Raw genomic sequence first — 15,030 nt, 5'->3', positions numbered from 1 at the left:
ATTCTTAATTTTGTGGTTATCTTGAAATATCAGTGTAGTCTGAGAGGTTCTGGGTGGCTCCCCAGAGGTCCCACTTGGCCAGGGGCTTCAAACTTTGGTATCTTTGGGGAGTGAGTTGTATGTGGATGATGGAAATAACCAACCTCTCCCTTTTGATAGTATAAGAACCTACCACCTTTATAAAGAACAGCCTCCTGAGTAAGCTGATTCTATGATATCAGATGGGGGAGGCTTTTTCACATAAACGCAAGTTTAATAAAGTCCGTGTCTTTATAACTGGTGAAGAAAAGAGTCACTTGTAAGACAGCCAACATGCCAGCTTCTTTATTTTTATTGAGAAGAACACTATCATAAAGGCAGTCTGTTTGCTATAAAATAAACTGCTACACTGGACACTGGGCCTACCCTTTCAGCACTTGGAGGTTTAGAGTCTGGCCCGAGCCCATCAGCTCTCCATATGTTAACAAGGGAGTACTATACAGCCTTGCCCCCACAGCCATACAGTGACACACTGTCCACACCACAATTAGGAACCTGCTAGCACTGGAGAAATTAAAAGACGTTTTTAAAGTAAGAGAACTGAGCACATTTATAAGAGTACAATAGTTTGGGCCAGAAATCTATTAATACCTATTTAGAACAGACAGACTGACGCAGATTGAGGTTTAGATGCAGATTGAGGTTTATACCCTGAATTGTGGAGATGCTTTGTTTACCTGGAGTTAGGAGGCAATGGCACCATGGGGGGGTTTGGAAGCCTTTTAAGTTCTAGACCAAAATAAGGGAGGGCAATTTCCTGCCACCCAACCAACTGAATGGTTAAAAGCCTTAAGGCTTAACAACAACAACAACAGAACCCACACACAACTTTTTGCACTTTCTTTTTCCCTGTAAAAAACACAAACAGGCAGCACAGTAAGACAGCTGTCTGTTCCAATGGTTTTGTACCTGCTCCAAATAGCCACAGACACGGTACTTTTTCAACCTTTCCCCGCCGGTGTCAGGGACAGAGGTTTCCACAATTCGGGGCGACTGGCTTCACTATCCAGCCTGGGCAGCATATCATCCTGTGACTCAGTTTCCTGTTCTTCAGTCACCGCGGGGCCTGCGAACCGCAGTGAACGGGCTTCAGCCTCTAGGCCTCTGTAACAATCAGGTCCCTGGTGACCTGGAAAGCGGCAATGAGAGAGCTCAGCTGAATCTTCTCATTGGTGCCAACAGAAAGTCTGTACCTAAGAGAAAGCAAACGAAAGGTAAGAATATGGAATATTATGGACAGCAACCTTTTGACAACAGAATGATAGAGTTTGAAGGTGGAACAGTTTGCTAGAGAAAAGCAGGTAATAAAGCTTCATCCCAGACAGTCATCTTCAGTATGTGCCCTAACGTTTTCTTCTCATTTATACATTCGATTCAAACTGGTAAGGGGAGGGCAGCCTGGGTGGCTCAAGCAGTTTAGCACAGCCTTCAGCCCAGGGCGTGACCTAGGATGGAGCCTGCTTCTCTCTCTGCCTGTGTTTCTGCCTCTCTCTCTCTCTCTCTCTCTCATGAATAAATAAAATCTTTTAAAAAATGGTAAGGGGAAATTAAAAATTGATAGTTATCAATGACAGTGTTCTGAACTGAACTTCATGCTGGCTCTATAGACATACACAGAATTTACATGATAAGGATTTACTTCTTCACTCACAAAATGCATTCAGAGAAATTGTTCCTCTTTTTTATAAGTTTTAAAAACTTATATATTTTTAAATTTATTCATGAGAGACACAGATAGATAGAGGAAGGAGCAGGCTCCCTTCAGGAAGCCTGATATGGGACTCGATCCCAGGATCCTGGGATCACGCCCTTGAGCTGAAGGCAGACACTCAACCACTGAGCCACCCAGGCATCCCCATCTTGCCACCTTTCAAGTGCCTAGTCAGTGGAGGCAAAATCATGACACTCATTACATGGAAGTGGTGACCTAATGTGTGCATGTGAAGGCCAATGACAGCAAATTAGAGTTGATTCTCTGTTGGTGTCTGTTTCAAACCCAGTGCTCCTCTCCACCTAAATACTAGCTGCTAGCTTCACTGGGGCAAATACCTGCATTTATGGAACCAGGCAAAGTGGAAAACAGAATTTATGTTTACTCTCCCCCCAGTATGGTTTGCTATGCCAAAATGCTTTCATAACAGCTGGATGGCTGGTTGTCCCTGAATAACCGAGATGTTGTAACAGCTGCGGGCCTCCCACAAGTGGCTCTTCTAGAACCAACGTGGACTCTAAGCCTTTGAGGTGTAAGGAGAGGCCTTTATCTACAATATGTAACTGAGCTGAACCTGTCCTTGTATTTATTCATGTTCTTTAAGCAAATCCTACCGTTCCTGTTTCTTTCAGTGATCCCACCAAAAACTAGATTGTACCACAGGGGATTGATGCAGACAAGCAAGTTGGAACCAACCAGGCAGAAAAAAAAAAAGAAAAAAAACACAACAGGGTAAAAAAGGGAAAAGAATCAAAATTGGGGTTTACTCACTCTATGTCTGCCATTTTGGTCAGTAAATGTACTCGAACCGAAGATGGAAAGTCAACTAGGGAAAAACAAAACTGAGTGAACAAGGGTCTGCCATCCCCTACTACTAAAACAAAACCAAACACACAATTATGAACTTAAACAGCAGGAGACACTAAACTTGTCTAGAGGGGGATCCCTGGGTGGCACAGCGGTTTGGCGCCTGCCTTTGGCCCAGGGCACGATCCTGGAGACCTGGGATTGAATCCCACGTCGGGCTCCCGGTGCATGGAGCCTGCTTCTCTCTCTCTCTCTGTGACTATCATAAATAAATTTAAAAAAAATTAAAAAAAAAAAAAAAAACAAACAAAAAAAACTTGTCTAGAGGCCTGAGGTCACTAGGTGCCATACCTCTAAGGAAGTGATCGCTGCAGGAGTTTTCAGTTTTTACCTATTTGGTGAACAGGTTCCAAAGCAATCACAAGAACACAGGGAAGAGTCAACCACGCTGCTTTAGCAGCAGGGTAGGTTTTAAAAACAAATCCATCGATCTGTAAGTATTCATTTTCCACAATCAAAGTGCAGAGCTGGGCTTGAGCCGACCATGTTCTTGGGCAGCGATCAACCTGCTGCTTGGCCCTGGGGAGGCCCACGGAGGCACTGGCAGAACAAGCCATGGACCTGTCGGCAGTTGGCTGTGGCAGAGGAAAGAGCCTGATGGAAGAGGCCTCGGAACAGACCACCCGGAGAGCCTGAGGAAATCCTGATGCTTGCTTGGTTCCCCCCAAAAGGCCAAGTGACTTGGTCTGGGATGACTACTATGTGCTGCCAAGGTGGAGAACCAGTTCTCTGTATGGTAGATACGGCCAAGTGTGCAACTTAAGATGGTTTAGTTAAGACTGCTCTGGTTTACATTGAAGATAGTTCCTTCTCTTTCTCTCCTTTTGAGGGAAAATACCTTTAGAAATGTGAATGAAATGTACTATTTTACTGCTGTAAAATTTAAACCCTTGGAGGAAATAAAGTCAGCCCTCTGGAGCTTCTTCCCTCAGGAGCTTTAGAGGTTAAGAGTAGTTTTGGAACAGTTTTAAATACTAAAGAAAATTGACTGCAGGGCCAGGGTTTATACTTCATTCTCATCTCTTTGCTTCAAAAGCGAAGCCTCATGTTCCCTCCCTCCCTCCCACCCTTAACTCCACTCGCCTCCTCTCCCATCTCAACTAGGGAAGAACGAGAGTTACCTCTGTGCACAAACAAGTGTATCTCTGTCAGGATATCATGGAGTGCCAAGCCCTTCAGCGTTTTCAACTCCATTATATCTAGAGGAACAGTTAAGGCAGAGGGCACAGGTTCCAGAACAAACACACACCATGGAATTCTGAACCCAGATTCCGGTGAGTGGGAAGGAGGGCTTTTAGCCCCAACCAACAGAGTGGTTTCTCTCAATCTGAAGTTGCATGAGGTGGACTCCACTTGTTACCTTTTCCATGTTTCCCATTTTCCACAAGGGCTTTCTGGCAGAACTGTGTCTCTGCCTAGTAGAGAACAGAGCCCACCCATTCCCCTGAAGGCTTCCTATCACTGCCCCTGGCTTTTAATTTCACAGCAAAACAAGAGTAACACCTGCCACCCCAAGATCTGACTGCTGCTCTCCTCTGTGAGGAAGGTGGCTTCAAGACAGACCTATGTCACACTCCTTCAGGAAGAACTTCAGGGCATTAAAGACAGGACCCACTCCACCCACAGACACCGTTCATCCACAGCAAGCCGACCAGCCTCTGGAGTAGCCGTGTTTAGCCAGCAGGGTGCAGGCACTGGCTGCACCCTGGGCTCCCAGGTCACACTTGGGCCTGAGATACAGCACCTACTGTCAGCAGGACACAAGGAAGGATACTCCTGTAGGCTGTGGTGAAGTCTTGATTCAACATCCAGTCCAGAATGTTAGCAATGTCTGACTTGAGGGGGTGCCCGGTACAGGTGTAGACCGTTTCCTCTGTCACCTTCCCGAAGGCCATATTGGTGCTCTGTGCAAAGAGGGAGTATCGTGGCTGTCACGGCAGCCACCACGGTGCAGGCGGATCAGGAGGAAGCTGAGGCAGCACTGCACATGCGCAGTAAAGTGACTGGGCACAGGTCAGCTCGAACGCTGCACAGTTTACCTGGTAAGACTTGGCCTCAGCTGGAAGCATGAGAAGATGCCGCTGCTGTGTGCCAGCCAGAGTCCTGCCCTAGCTTTCCCTCACTGGCAGCACGTTATTCTTTCAATTATTTAAAACCCAAAGGTGGGGGGGGGATTGTTGGTACATGATGAAATTGAGATCTTACCGCTCTCTAGATTTCTGAATTTGTAGGTTGGCTGTGCTGCTGCCTACCTAGAACTCTTCCAAAGCAGCAGCTTGAGATCTGCTACGAGTAGTACTGTACCTGCAAAATGTTCAGAGCCCTCCGCATATCTCCGCTGGAAAGGGTCACGAGCGCTTTCATCCCGTCCTCACTTAGGTCCACTCTGAAAGAGGCAGGAGGAATTCAGAGGCCCCGAGAGCACCAGCACTCACCCAGGGAACGAGATGCCCCCCAGAACAACGAAGGCTTCCAGTAACAAACGAGAGGGGACGGATGGAGTTCACAGGACTCTCCGGATCTACCGCCGGGGCCGGATCCAGAATTCACTTTGGCTTTTAGGGCTGTGGGCTGCACGCTGGCAGTCATGGCCACTGCAGGTTGGGAAAGGCCCTCACCCAGGACCAGGCACTGAGGACCAGGTGAGCAAGCGGCTTTGCATGCTGTTCTGCGAGGCCCGGCCCGGCGAGGCCCCGGTCACGGAGCCAGAGCGCCCCCTTTCAGAAAGCGGCAGCTCGGGCGCCACTGGCGAGGCAGCTGAGTACACAGAAGGTAACGTCTCAGCACCTTCCCTTCTGGCCCGAAAAGGCTGGAGGCGTCGGCAGAAGGGGCGCTGGCAGCCTGCAGTCTCCAGTGACAAAAGAAGAGTAGGAGGAAATCGGGACAGCTTCCAGGGGGAGGATGGATCAGGAGAAGAGCCCAGGGCCCTTATGAAGGCTGCCCAGGAGATGCCAGAGGGCGGCGGCGGCGGCGAGGGGGCTGCCCACCGACCCGGCGGCCTCCCGGGGTCCCCCTCCCCGCCCCTTGCCGCCCCCCCGCCCACCGCACGCAGCACGCAGCGCCTTCCGCTCCGGCCGGGCCGCGCTTGCTTCTCCTCACGGCTTCTCCTCACACGTACTTCTCCTCTCCTACGACGTGCTCCAGGCGGGGAACCATGAGCTCGGGGGTCAGGGGGCCGAATCGGAACCTCGTACACCGGGACTGCAAGGCCGGGATGATCTTTGACAGATAGTTACAGATGAGGCAGAACCGGGTGTTCTCGGTGAACTTCTCAATCACTGGCAGGGGAGAGGAAACGGGCGCTGAGGGCGGCGCGGGGCACCCCGAAGGCGCAGGGGCCGGCTCCTCGCGGAGCTGCGTCCGCGCCGCCCGCCGCCATCGTAGGAGCGGTTCCTTGCAACGCGCCCGGATTCTGGACTCTGGCGTTCGAGCTGCGCCGTTGCATCAGGCTACGAAACGCGGGGCCCCTGTCCTTTGGCCTAGAATCCCGCTCGGCAGGTTGATGAAGCGGCGGAGGGGGTGGCCGTCCGCGGCCTTCCCAGGGGACTCGGTCTCGGGGCCTCGGAAGCCCCAGAGCGCTGGGCGGAGGGAGAACTCGAATTCAGAAAGCTGAGGGAACACCGGGGATCTGCCCAGACAGTCCTTCTGCAGAACAAATGCTGAAGAAAGGCTGCCAAAGCTTTTAAGATCAGAAGATGCTCTAACTGTCCTCCCCCCCTCTTAAACCCGGCCTGCACTCCACTCGTCTCGCCAGAACTCCGACAGATCACCCCGCTCTCCTAGCTCATCACCTCTGAATCTTAATGCGAGAGGTGACCGATGTCCTTTCACAGAAATCCCCTGCACCAGGTCCCTGAAGACAGACAACTCACATGATACTCCCTCGGCAAACAGAGGCGCCATGTCAGCTCTGAGTGCTGCCCCATTTCCTGGATTATTCTCCCGGCTACTGTGTGTCTCCGGGTACCAAGAGCAGAAGGGTCTACCCAGCAGCCGCTTAGGAACCACGGGCTTTCCCTACCCCATCCTCTCCCTCACCTAAGAATACAAATTCCCAGCCCCAAATTGAACCCCGTGGAAGAGGAGGATGGGACACCAGTGTCTGGTCAGACTTAAAAGTCCCATCAGGTGAGGCCCTTATCTTTAAGCTGCTGAAAGAGGGAAACCCCAACATTAGAGATTTGGTCTAGATTGACAGCAAAAGGTCAACCGATTTCTCTGGGCCGGAAGATAAATGAAAACTGTCAATCATCCATGCTGTTATCTCACATCCAAAGTTCCCAGTTCTCTTTCGAATGCACTCAGGAGCCAACACACTACATCTGGGAGCTCTTCTTACCTCTCCTCAAGGCATTCTGGGCGTCTTGAGTCATGGCGTCAGCTTCATCCAGGATCACTAGTTTGAAGCCTTTCCTAGGAAAACAAATGGTACCATCTGCATATCTCTTCGACCTCATCTCAACTTCCAGGCCCAACCTACATTAGTGCCTCGAGGCCCTGCTGGGACAGTCCCTTCCTCCTTGACCTCAGACATCTGTGCTCACACAGGGGACACGCCCATTACTCTCTGCTCTTAAAGGAACTAAGGTCTGACTTCGGCATGTTTGCTGCATCGTTTCCTCTGGCAAATGCACCTTTGTTCTGCGCACGCAAGGTATCCTGCTCCTCAGGGGCCTTGCTTTTTTCTATCACCTTCACCCTTCACTCATGCCTGTCTTTTCATCTTTTACTTTGTTTACCATCATCCCGGTTATCCATCCTGATGTCAATTCATTTTGGTTTAAATTCAAACCACCTCATCCGGTCTCAGGATGTTATCAGTCTTCAGTTAACTAAAAAAATGAAGTTAATGCTTCCCAAAGAATGTGCTGATACATATATATAGACTTACATAATATTTTGATACTTGCATTCTTTCCTACTCCTGTCCTTGTACTTTCTTTCTGATGCCTACTTTTTACAAAGTCATTTTTAACCTTTATAGACTGGCAAAGGGGAGGATTGAAAAAACTAAACTCTGTCATCCCACTGATCAAAATCTCCAGGGAGAGAAATTATGCCAATAATTCTTACTTAAATATTGTCCTTGTGCTAGCGAAGCTCAGGATTGGTCCCCGAACAATATCTATTCCTCGGTCGTCTGAAGCGTTCAGCTAAATGTGGGAGAGAGAAGTCGGAGTAAATTAGAAATATGCCGGTGTGCTACCTATGAATTAATTCATTTCTTCATCAGTCCCACTAGGCAGGCTAGGTCTAGGTCTCTCAGTCTAACAGCCAAGAGATAAACACCTATTAAAAAACCACGATCACAATTGTATTTAAAACTCATAACTCACTAGATCGTTACATTACATTCTGAAAGGCAGATGAATGTGTTTTCTTCCCCTTTCAAAGACAATCAATGACATACTCTGGAGGAATAATTAATTGGCCCGGTCACAGTGAAGAGCACCTCTGGCATGAGCAGAATCATGCTAATTTTAGCTACCACAACCCACCCAGAGTGATCCAGAAGTTACCAAGTCTTTAATACATTGAGGTAAGAATACTGGTGGCAGCCAGGTTCTAAGATCTCTAACAAAAAAAAGAAGTTAAACATTTTTTTCCCCCGGCAATAGATGATATTTAGAATTTTGTAAATCTAAGTGTATCAGTCAAATCTCAGTGGCAAACAGATGGCATACTCAAATTCAGTGATTTGAAGAGAATTACATGAAGCAGTATTTTAAAAGGTGTTGGTGGGGTATGGGGAAACCGCAAGGGCTTTGCGATACCTCTGCAACGACTAGGGCCCATTACCGACCCCAGGTCTTAGGTGAGTGGGGGAGCGGTGTGGGCACCTAGAGAAGGCTATGTGATTTGCCCTGCAGGCGGGGATGCTGTCAGCCGGTGGTGACCCCCAAGACAGGACGAGGCATCCTTCCTCTTCCCCTGACTCCAGTCAGGGCCACTATTGGCCAAACCTAACCAGGAGCCAAAGAACAAGGCAGCCTGCAGTCAATACAGCACAGCCTTCCAGCGCAAGAACAGGGTGGAGCCACGTGGAGGAGAAATCTGGACAGGCACATGGGAGACAGCAAGCTACTTAGCAACCACTCACTGAGTGACCACTGAGTGCTTGAGTATGAGTTGGCAAAGGCAAAGAAAAATACCTAGCCCTACAACTGCCCTCTAGCTGATGCCAACCAAGACCAAAATGTCTATTCTAGATAAAAAGTGACTGGAAATATTCTAGGTCTGTTCCTTTCCCCCACCTCCAGTACAGCAACTTAACTTGTAAAGTAAATCGAAGAATACTAAAAGTAAGAGACTCGAGTTCTTTGCTGAGTAAGAATAATCTTCCTGTTTACCTCCAAGACCATGGAGCCAAATTCCTTATCTTTGTATAGCTGTTTTGCACAGGCCAGGATGGTGGAAGTCTTTCCTGTCCCTGGAGGACCATAGAGGAGCAGGTGGGGCAAACGGTCTTCACTGATAAATTTTTGAACTGAGGAAGAATGAGAGAGCCCATCAGTTTCAAGAGTTACCTGATTTACCATGGGCCCTTGGGGTTGGCCTGAATGCACTTCAATCCCATGTTCAAATCAGAGACAGATGCAGGAAAGAAAAATCCGAAGGACCTAGCTCACAGAGCAACATTCCATACAGCTCAGTCAGATACTTCGAGGTTATTACTCAGCAGAGACATAACCAAGAAATTTATACAAGTCTTCCAACTAGAATGACAGCAACTGACACATGGATGCTTACTGGTACTCAAAATGTCCTGATGAGAAATCAGATCATTCAGCGTCTGTGGCCGGTATTTTTCAACCCTGAAAGACAATTTAGCAGGGATTACAATATATACCAATGCAAGAACACACTGTTATGTGCAAAAGAATCCTTTCCTACCCTAATGAAAAGAGGAAGAGAAACAAAATCCTCTAAGTTTGAATACAGACCATTGGTTCTCAACCAGAGGTAATTCTGTCCTCCAGGAAACACTCAGTGATATCTGGAGACATTTTCAGCTGTCACAATTGGGTGGAGGTGCTACAGGCCTCCAGTGGATAGGCACCAGGGATGTCACTAAACCCTACAATGCACAGGACAGTCACCATGCCCGCCTCCACCAAGCGTCTAGCCCAAAATGCCAATAGTGCTGCTCTAATTTCACTTTCCCAGCTGTCTGCCTATAAATAATCTCAACCTGGATGGGCACCTATTATTTCAAAATAAATTAAAAACTGAACTCATTGGGGCTCCTGGGTGTCTCAGTCGGTTAACCATCTGCCTTCAGCTCAGGTCCTGATCTCAGGGTCCTAGGATCCCACTCTGCATCAGGCTCCTTGCTCAGCAGGGAGTCTGCTTTTCACTCGCCCTCTGCTCCTCCCCCACACTCACGTTCTCAAGTAAATAAAATCTTTGTTAAAAAAAATTGAACTCATACCCAACTATACATCAAAAGATGAATGGATAAATAAATGGTGGTCTATCCATACAATGGAATATTATTCACCCATAAAAAGCAATGAAGCCATGACACCTGCAACAGTACAGGTGGACCCAGAAAACATGATGCTGTGAAAGCAGCCCAGTCACAAAAGGCCACATACTGATTCTATCCATGTAAATATCCACGGTAGTCACTCCAGAGGCAGAAAGCAGATTAACGGTTTCAGCAAGTGGAGTCTGGGGGTGAGGGGGGAGATGGCGAATAACTGCCAATAGGTGTGAAGTTTCCATTGGGGTAAAATGAAAAATTTTGGAACTAGACAGTGACCTGGTAGCACAACATTCTCAATGTACTTAAAGTCATTGAATTACACACTTTACACTGTTTACAACTGTAAATTGGATGTTATGTGTTCTTTCCATGAGAAAAGCAAACTGAACTCAAGAGACAAGACCGACCAACTTGGAGCTTTCAGAAGAACTCAAGCTGAATCCCATCAGTTTCTAAAACACCATCCAGATGCAGCCGTGGAAGTAGGATGCTCAAGAGGGCAAGCTCTGATTTCACCTGGATGCAAATCCCAACCTATTTTCCTGCTCTGGACCTCAGGTAAGTCATTTAACCTTTTTGTTTTCCAACGGGAATAACGACCTACCTCCTAGGGTGTTTGTAAAGATCAAGCATCTAACAGGGTCCCCGCTAATCTAACAGGAAGCCATTTAAATACAACTCGACTGGGGAGCATTATTAGGACCGTTGTCCTTTCCGTTGAGAATTTGAGCAACATTGCCTGAGGATTCCGGCAAGAGTGGAGAGACTACTTTGGCCCGAGGCCGATGCAAAGTCAGAAGAGGAGGGACTGAAACCTCTACGCTGTCACCCAGTGAATACCAGGAATGGGGGCGGTGGGGGTGGGGCAGCGGGAAGACCTGGAAAAGGCCTAAAAGAACGGAGGGCGCTGGGGGTGTCAAGGCGAAATTCTGGGGCTCCGGCCGGCCGCAGGTCGGGGGCGGTCGGGCGAGGTCACCGGTCCCCTTTCCCGCGGCTGCCGGGCCTCCTCCTACCAGGGCAGGTTTCTGATCTTGGCCGCCGCGGGCTGCTGCTCCTGCTGCGCTGAGGTCTCCATGGCGCGGTGAGAGAGGCGTCCGGGCCCGCCCGCGTCGTCGCGGCCCCCGCGGACCCGCACAGCTACCGGCCGCGAGCCGACCCCGGCCGGGACCCTGGCTCTCAGAGTTCGCGCGCAAAAGCAACTCTCGCGAGATGTAGCCTCCTGCTTCCGACTTCCTCCCTGGGTCCCGCCCCCTCTCTGTTGCCAAGGGGTCGGTTACCAGGTTACCGGGAGGCGCCGGCCGCACGCCTCCCTCAGAGTCCGCCCTTCCAGCCCCCGCTGCCCTCCCGCGCGCGCGACGGAGCTTCCCGGGCCCCGGGAACCCGGGAAGCTAGAGAGGCGAGGCCATCCCCTGCAGCCGCCAGTCGTCTTTACAAACTAAGTGTCACGGCCAGAGCCAATTCCAGCTACCAGCAAAGTTCAAACCCTCACCGTTCAGAGGAACAGAGAGCGTCCAGCCCTAAAAAACAAGACAAACAAACCCGAGGATAAAACAACCGCGATTCCCTAGGAAAAAAGACTCCAAAAAACCTTTTGGCCCCAAAGCTGGGAGGTGAGTACTTCGAATTGATGAACAACTCCAAACACACACAACTCCAATTTACCTCCCAAATCCATGCCCCTCGCCCAACAAAATCTAGAGAACCAAGTTCCGGAAGCAACCCCAGTGAAAAACAAAAAATAAACTTCCAGTTAGGTTAATGTGTGTGACTGGAAAGCGCTAGTTACCAAACATGGAGGACAGGGACCCTGTGATCTGAAGATAGGAGAACCAGTATTGAAATTTTTTCTGCAATGAGGTGATTATGGAGCACTTTTATTTTCTTCTATTTTGCTGATCTGTATTTCCCAGCAATATGTATTACATATTACAGATCACATGCTTTATCCATAATAAAGTTGTTTGTTGTTATTTTTTTAACATGTTGAGAAGGACATGAGGAAGAGAAGGGAGAAGACATGAGGCTGGCCTGAGTCAGGAGTGTACAGATGCCAGAAGTAGCTACTCCTAGGCCACCTGGGTGGCTCAGCCAGTTAAGCACCATCTGCTTTCACCTCAGGTCCTGATAATTGAGCCCTGCGTCATTTACCTGCTCATCAGGGAGTCTGCTTTTCCTTCTCCCTTAAATTAAAAAAAAAATTTTTTTTAAGTAGCCGCTCCTTGCATCTTATTACATCACTGGCACCTGCCCCAGGAACAGAGTAGAGGGACAGTTGGGCAAATACATGATGGTGACTATGCTTCACACTAGCCCCTGCCTATAGACTCAGAAGAAGGTGGGGAGGGCGGTCAGATGTGGTTTGTAGTATGACTGTGGCTAACTCTAACTCTGGTTGTTGAGGCCCTTAGTGTGCCACTTTGCTGCTTAGCTTTGGGCAGCTTGCCTCTCTTCTAGTCTAATAACCTCTACTCCAAAGGTGTCTCGAGAATCAAGTAACACATGTGTGGCATCTGGTACATGGCCACTTTACTCTCTTCTTCCCTTCTAGCACTTTCCACCCACCCTATTTGTGTTTCAAATGTTTCCTCTCAAGCAAAAGCCTACTCAAGAATTGGCTGGTGTGACGATGCCCACCAGGGTCGGTTTTATGTGTTGACGTGACTGGACTCTGGACGCCCAGGAAGCTGGTAAAATATTTGGAGGCTGTGTCTCTGAGGGTGTTTCTGAAAGAATTTGGCATTTGAATCGGTGGCCTGAGTAAAGATTATCTCACCAGTTCTGGGGGAATCAAAATCCACTGAGGGCCTGAATAGAATGGAAAGGCAGAGCAAGGGTGAATTTGCTCTTTTTGAGCTGGGATATCCATCTTCTGTTGCCCTCAGGCATCAGCACTCTTGATTCTCAGGCCTTTGGGTTCAGACTGAATGACACCGCTTGGCTCTCCTGAGTCTTCAGTTTGCAGATAGCAGGTCTTGGAACTTCTTGGCCTCCCACATCATGTCAGCCAATTCCTAGGATATAAAAAAGATGAATATATATATGTGAATATAAAATGAATATATATGAATATAAAAATATAAAATATTTTAAAATACAAAATATAATATGAATTATGTTATTGATGTAATGTATAAAACTAAATCATATATCATATATAATGTAAAAATATTTTAAAGCCTACATAAATACAAATATAATTGACATATAGATAGCCATTCTGCTAAGGGGTCTTTGCAATAGAAAGAAACATACCACTACCTCCTTGAGCTGGAAGATATGAGTGAGACTGAACAAAGTTCTTGTAAAACTCTGTGTGCACCTGCTTGTTCAGTCAGCTTGGGATGTAGAATTCTTCTGTGTGACATATTTTATATTTACAAAGTCATGTATTGTGTGCCTCCCCAATGGATTGTAAGCTCACTGGGAGGCAAGGCTTTGACTTATTCACCTCTGTACACCTGGTGCCTGGAACAGTGCCTGGCTCAAAGGAAACACTTAGTTAATAATTGTTCCATGAATAAATGAATGAATGAATGATAATAGCTAATATTCATTAGGCAGTTATGATGGGCCAGACACTATTCTAAGTGCTTTGCTTTACATTTATTGTACTCAGTTGTCAAGATAAGCCTAAGCCACTGTCATTAATCCCATTTCATAGACATGTTAGGTCACTTGCCCAAAAATTTAGTAGGTTTTGTGACTTGATGTAAGGGGTACAACCGGATCTTTTGTGTGATCCTATAGCCCAGACTGATAGCCACTAAGCTAGTGTGGTCCCTGGCCTAGCAGCAGCAGGTGTATCCCCTGGGAACTTGTTAGAAATGTTAATTATTCTTCTCCTCACCCCAAACCCACTGAATCTGAAACTCTGGGGGTGGGCCCAGCCATCTGTGCTGTAACAGGCCCTCCAGGGGATTCTGATGCACTCAAGTTTGAGAACCACTGCCCTCCCCTCCACTGTTTCTCAGTCCTTGAGATCTACTGTTTCTCAGTCCTTGAGGTCCCCATCACTTCACTTTCTAAGAATGAGAATGGGTGCTCACATGCATACTCTGGAAAAACAGAGGTGTCCATTTAATGTGTGTGTGTATGGTTTTGTTTGTTTCTGTTATTAATTGAATTAATCGGAGGTATAGTCCTTTGGGCAAGTTACTTAATACGTCTTTGGACCTCAGTATTGGCATTTGTAAAATGGGCGTGGGTAGGAGGCTGGCCTAGACTGAGAGATGACATTAAGAGCACCTGAGGATTTTACAAAATTCCAATACCTGAGATCCAGTCTGACCCATTAAACTTGGCCTCTGGGAGTGGGACCAAGCCTTGGCAGTTTAAAAAAGCTTCCCAGGTGATGAGAGTCAACCCAAGTCGAACTAGGGCCCATCCTGAGCCGATCACAGCAATCCTAGTCCCCTGATTTGCATAAAGGTGAGCATGTGACCCAGTTCTGCCTAATGAGATGGAAGGGGAGGAGGGGGCGGGCCCTCTGGGAAACAACTTCTTACGAACTTTGTGGAAGCTTGTTCTGAGTGGTCTTTCGCCTTTCTCCCAGGAGAAAGATTTTGTCACTTTAAAGAGAAAGAGGTAAGAGACCAAAATTACAAGCTCACCTGTGTCTAAGCAGCCTGGGAGTTAGTATCTAAAGCAAGAGGGATGGATGGAAGATTTAAGCAGAAAAGGAATGCTATAACAAAATATTGGCTGGCTCACTATCCATCAGAAGGCTGGAGACCCCGACTTGGAAAATGGGACAAAGACAGGCCAAGGAACTGAAACCATAGTCCAAATTACACCACGGAACCAACCAGTAAGGAAAGTGTAGCTGCTTCCGACCTTCAGAGGCCCCTGCCCCCTCGCTGCCCCTGGAAACTGGATGTTGCTTTCACCATTTCCACTGTCGGAAAGAATTCACCCATTCCTTCCC

General features: G+C 47.9%; 2 protein-coding genes across 16 annotated transcripts in view; one reads left to right on the top strand and one right to left on the bottom strand.

Annotated features, from left to right (window-relative positions):
• Window positions 1-296: 296 nt before the first annotated feature.
• On the bottom strand, window positions 297-11,254 carry RFC5 (replication factor C subunit 5). 3 transcript variants are annotated; one of them, XM_025474116.3, is made up of 11 exons: window positions 11,120-11,254; window positions 9,368-9,432; window positions 8,968-9,104; window positions 7,691-7,770; window positions 6,957-7,030; window positions 5,736-5,895; window positions 4,922-5,003; window positions 4,392-4,521; window positions 3,739-3,816; window positions 2,522-2,576; window positions 297-1,232 (listed from the first exon to the last, which is right to left on the bottom strand). In XM_025474116.3, exons 1-11 carry the CDS (start codon window positions 11,179-11,181, stop codon window positions 1,136-1,138), a joined length of 1,020 nt encoding a protein of 339 aa, XP_025329901.1. In that variant the 5' UTR covers window positions 11,182-11,254; the 3' UTR covers window positions 297-1,135. The 3 variants fall into 3 exon arrangements, 2 of the variants coding, with proteins under 2 accessions (XP_025329901.1, XP_025329903.1); XR_003146639.3 differs by lacking the exon at window positions 297-1,232 and adding an exon at window positions 2,949-3,192; XM_025474118.3 differs by lacking the exon at window positions 3,739-3,816 and having other exon boundaries at window positions 4,362-4,521.
• A 110-nt stretch (window positions 11,255-11,364) lies between these two features.
• Window positions 11,365-15,030, top strand: part of KSR2 (kinase suppressor of ras 2) — a 442,470-nt gene continuing 438,804 nt past the window's right edge. For 8 of the 13 annotated variants that reach the window (XR_007406266.1, XM_049102047.1, XM_025474111.3 and 5 more), the window contains exon 1: window positions 12,655-12,793. The gene's annotated coding sequence lies outside the window, so the exon portion shown is untranslated. Of the gene's footprint in view, window positions 11,717-12,654; window positions 12,794-15,030 lie in introns of those variants that run through there. The other 5 variants (XM_049102042.1, XM_049102049.1, XM_049102048.1 and 2 more) reach the window with 3 other exon arrangements.

Source organism: Canis lupus, chromosome 26 (genome assembly GCF_003254725.2).
Source record: "Canis lupus dingo isolate Sandy chromosome 26, ASM325472v2, whole genome shotgun sequence".
Taxonomy (NCBI): Eukaryota; Metazoa; Chordata; class Mammalia; order Carnivora; family Canidae; genus Canis; species Canis lupus.
This window is presented reverse-complemented; position numbering and strand designations above follow the sequence as displayed.

Bases quoted from the DNA above. Each gene is read 5' to 3' on its own strand.
- RFC5 (XM_025474116.3), bottom strand. From the start codon at position 11,181: ATGGAGACCTCAGCGCAGCAGGAGCAGCAGCCCGCGGCGGCCAAGATC. The intron at 5,896-6,956 runs GTAAGAAGAGCT...CTCCCCTGCCAG, and splicing joins CCAGAATGCCTTGAGGAGAG to TGATTGAGAAGTTCACCGAG. The intron at 2,577-3,738 runs GTAACTCTCGTT...GTTTTTCCCTAG, and splicing joins ACACTTGTTTGTGCACAGAG to TTGACTTTCCATCTTCGGTT.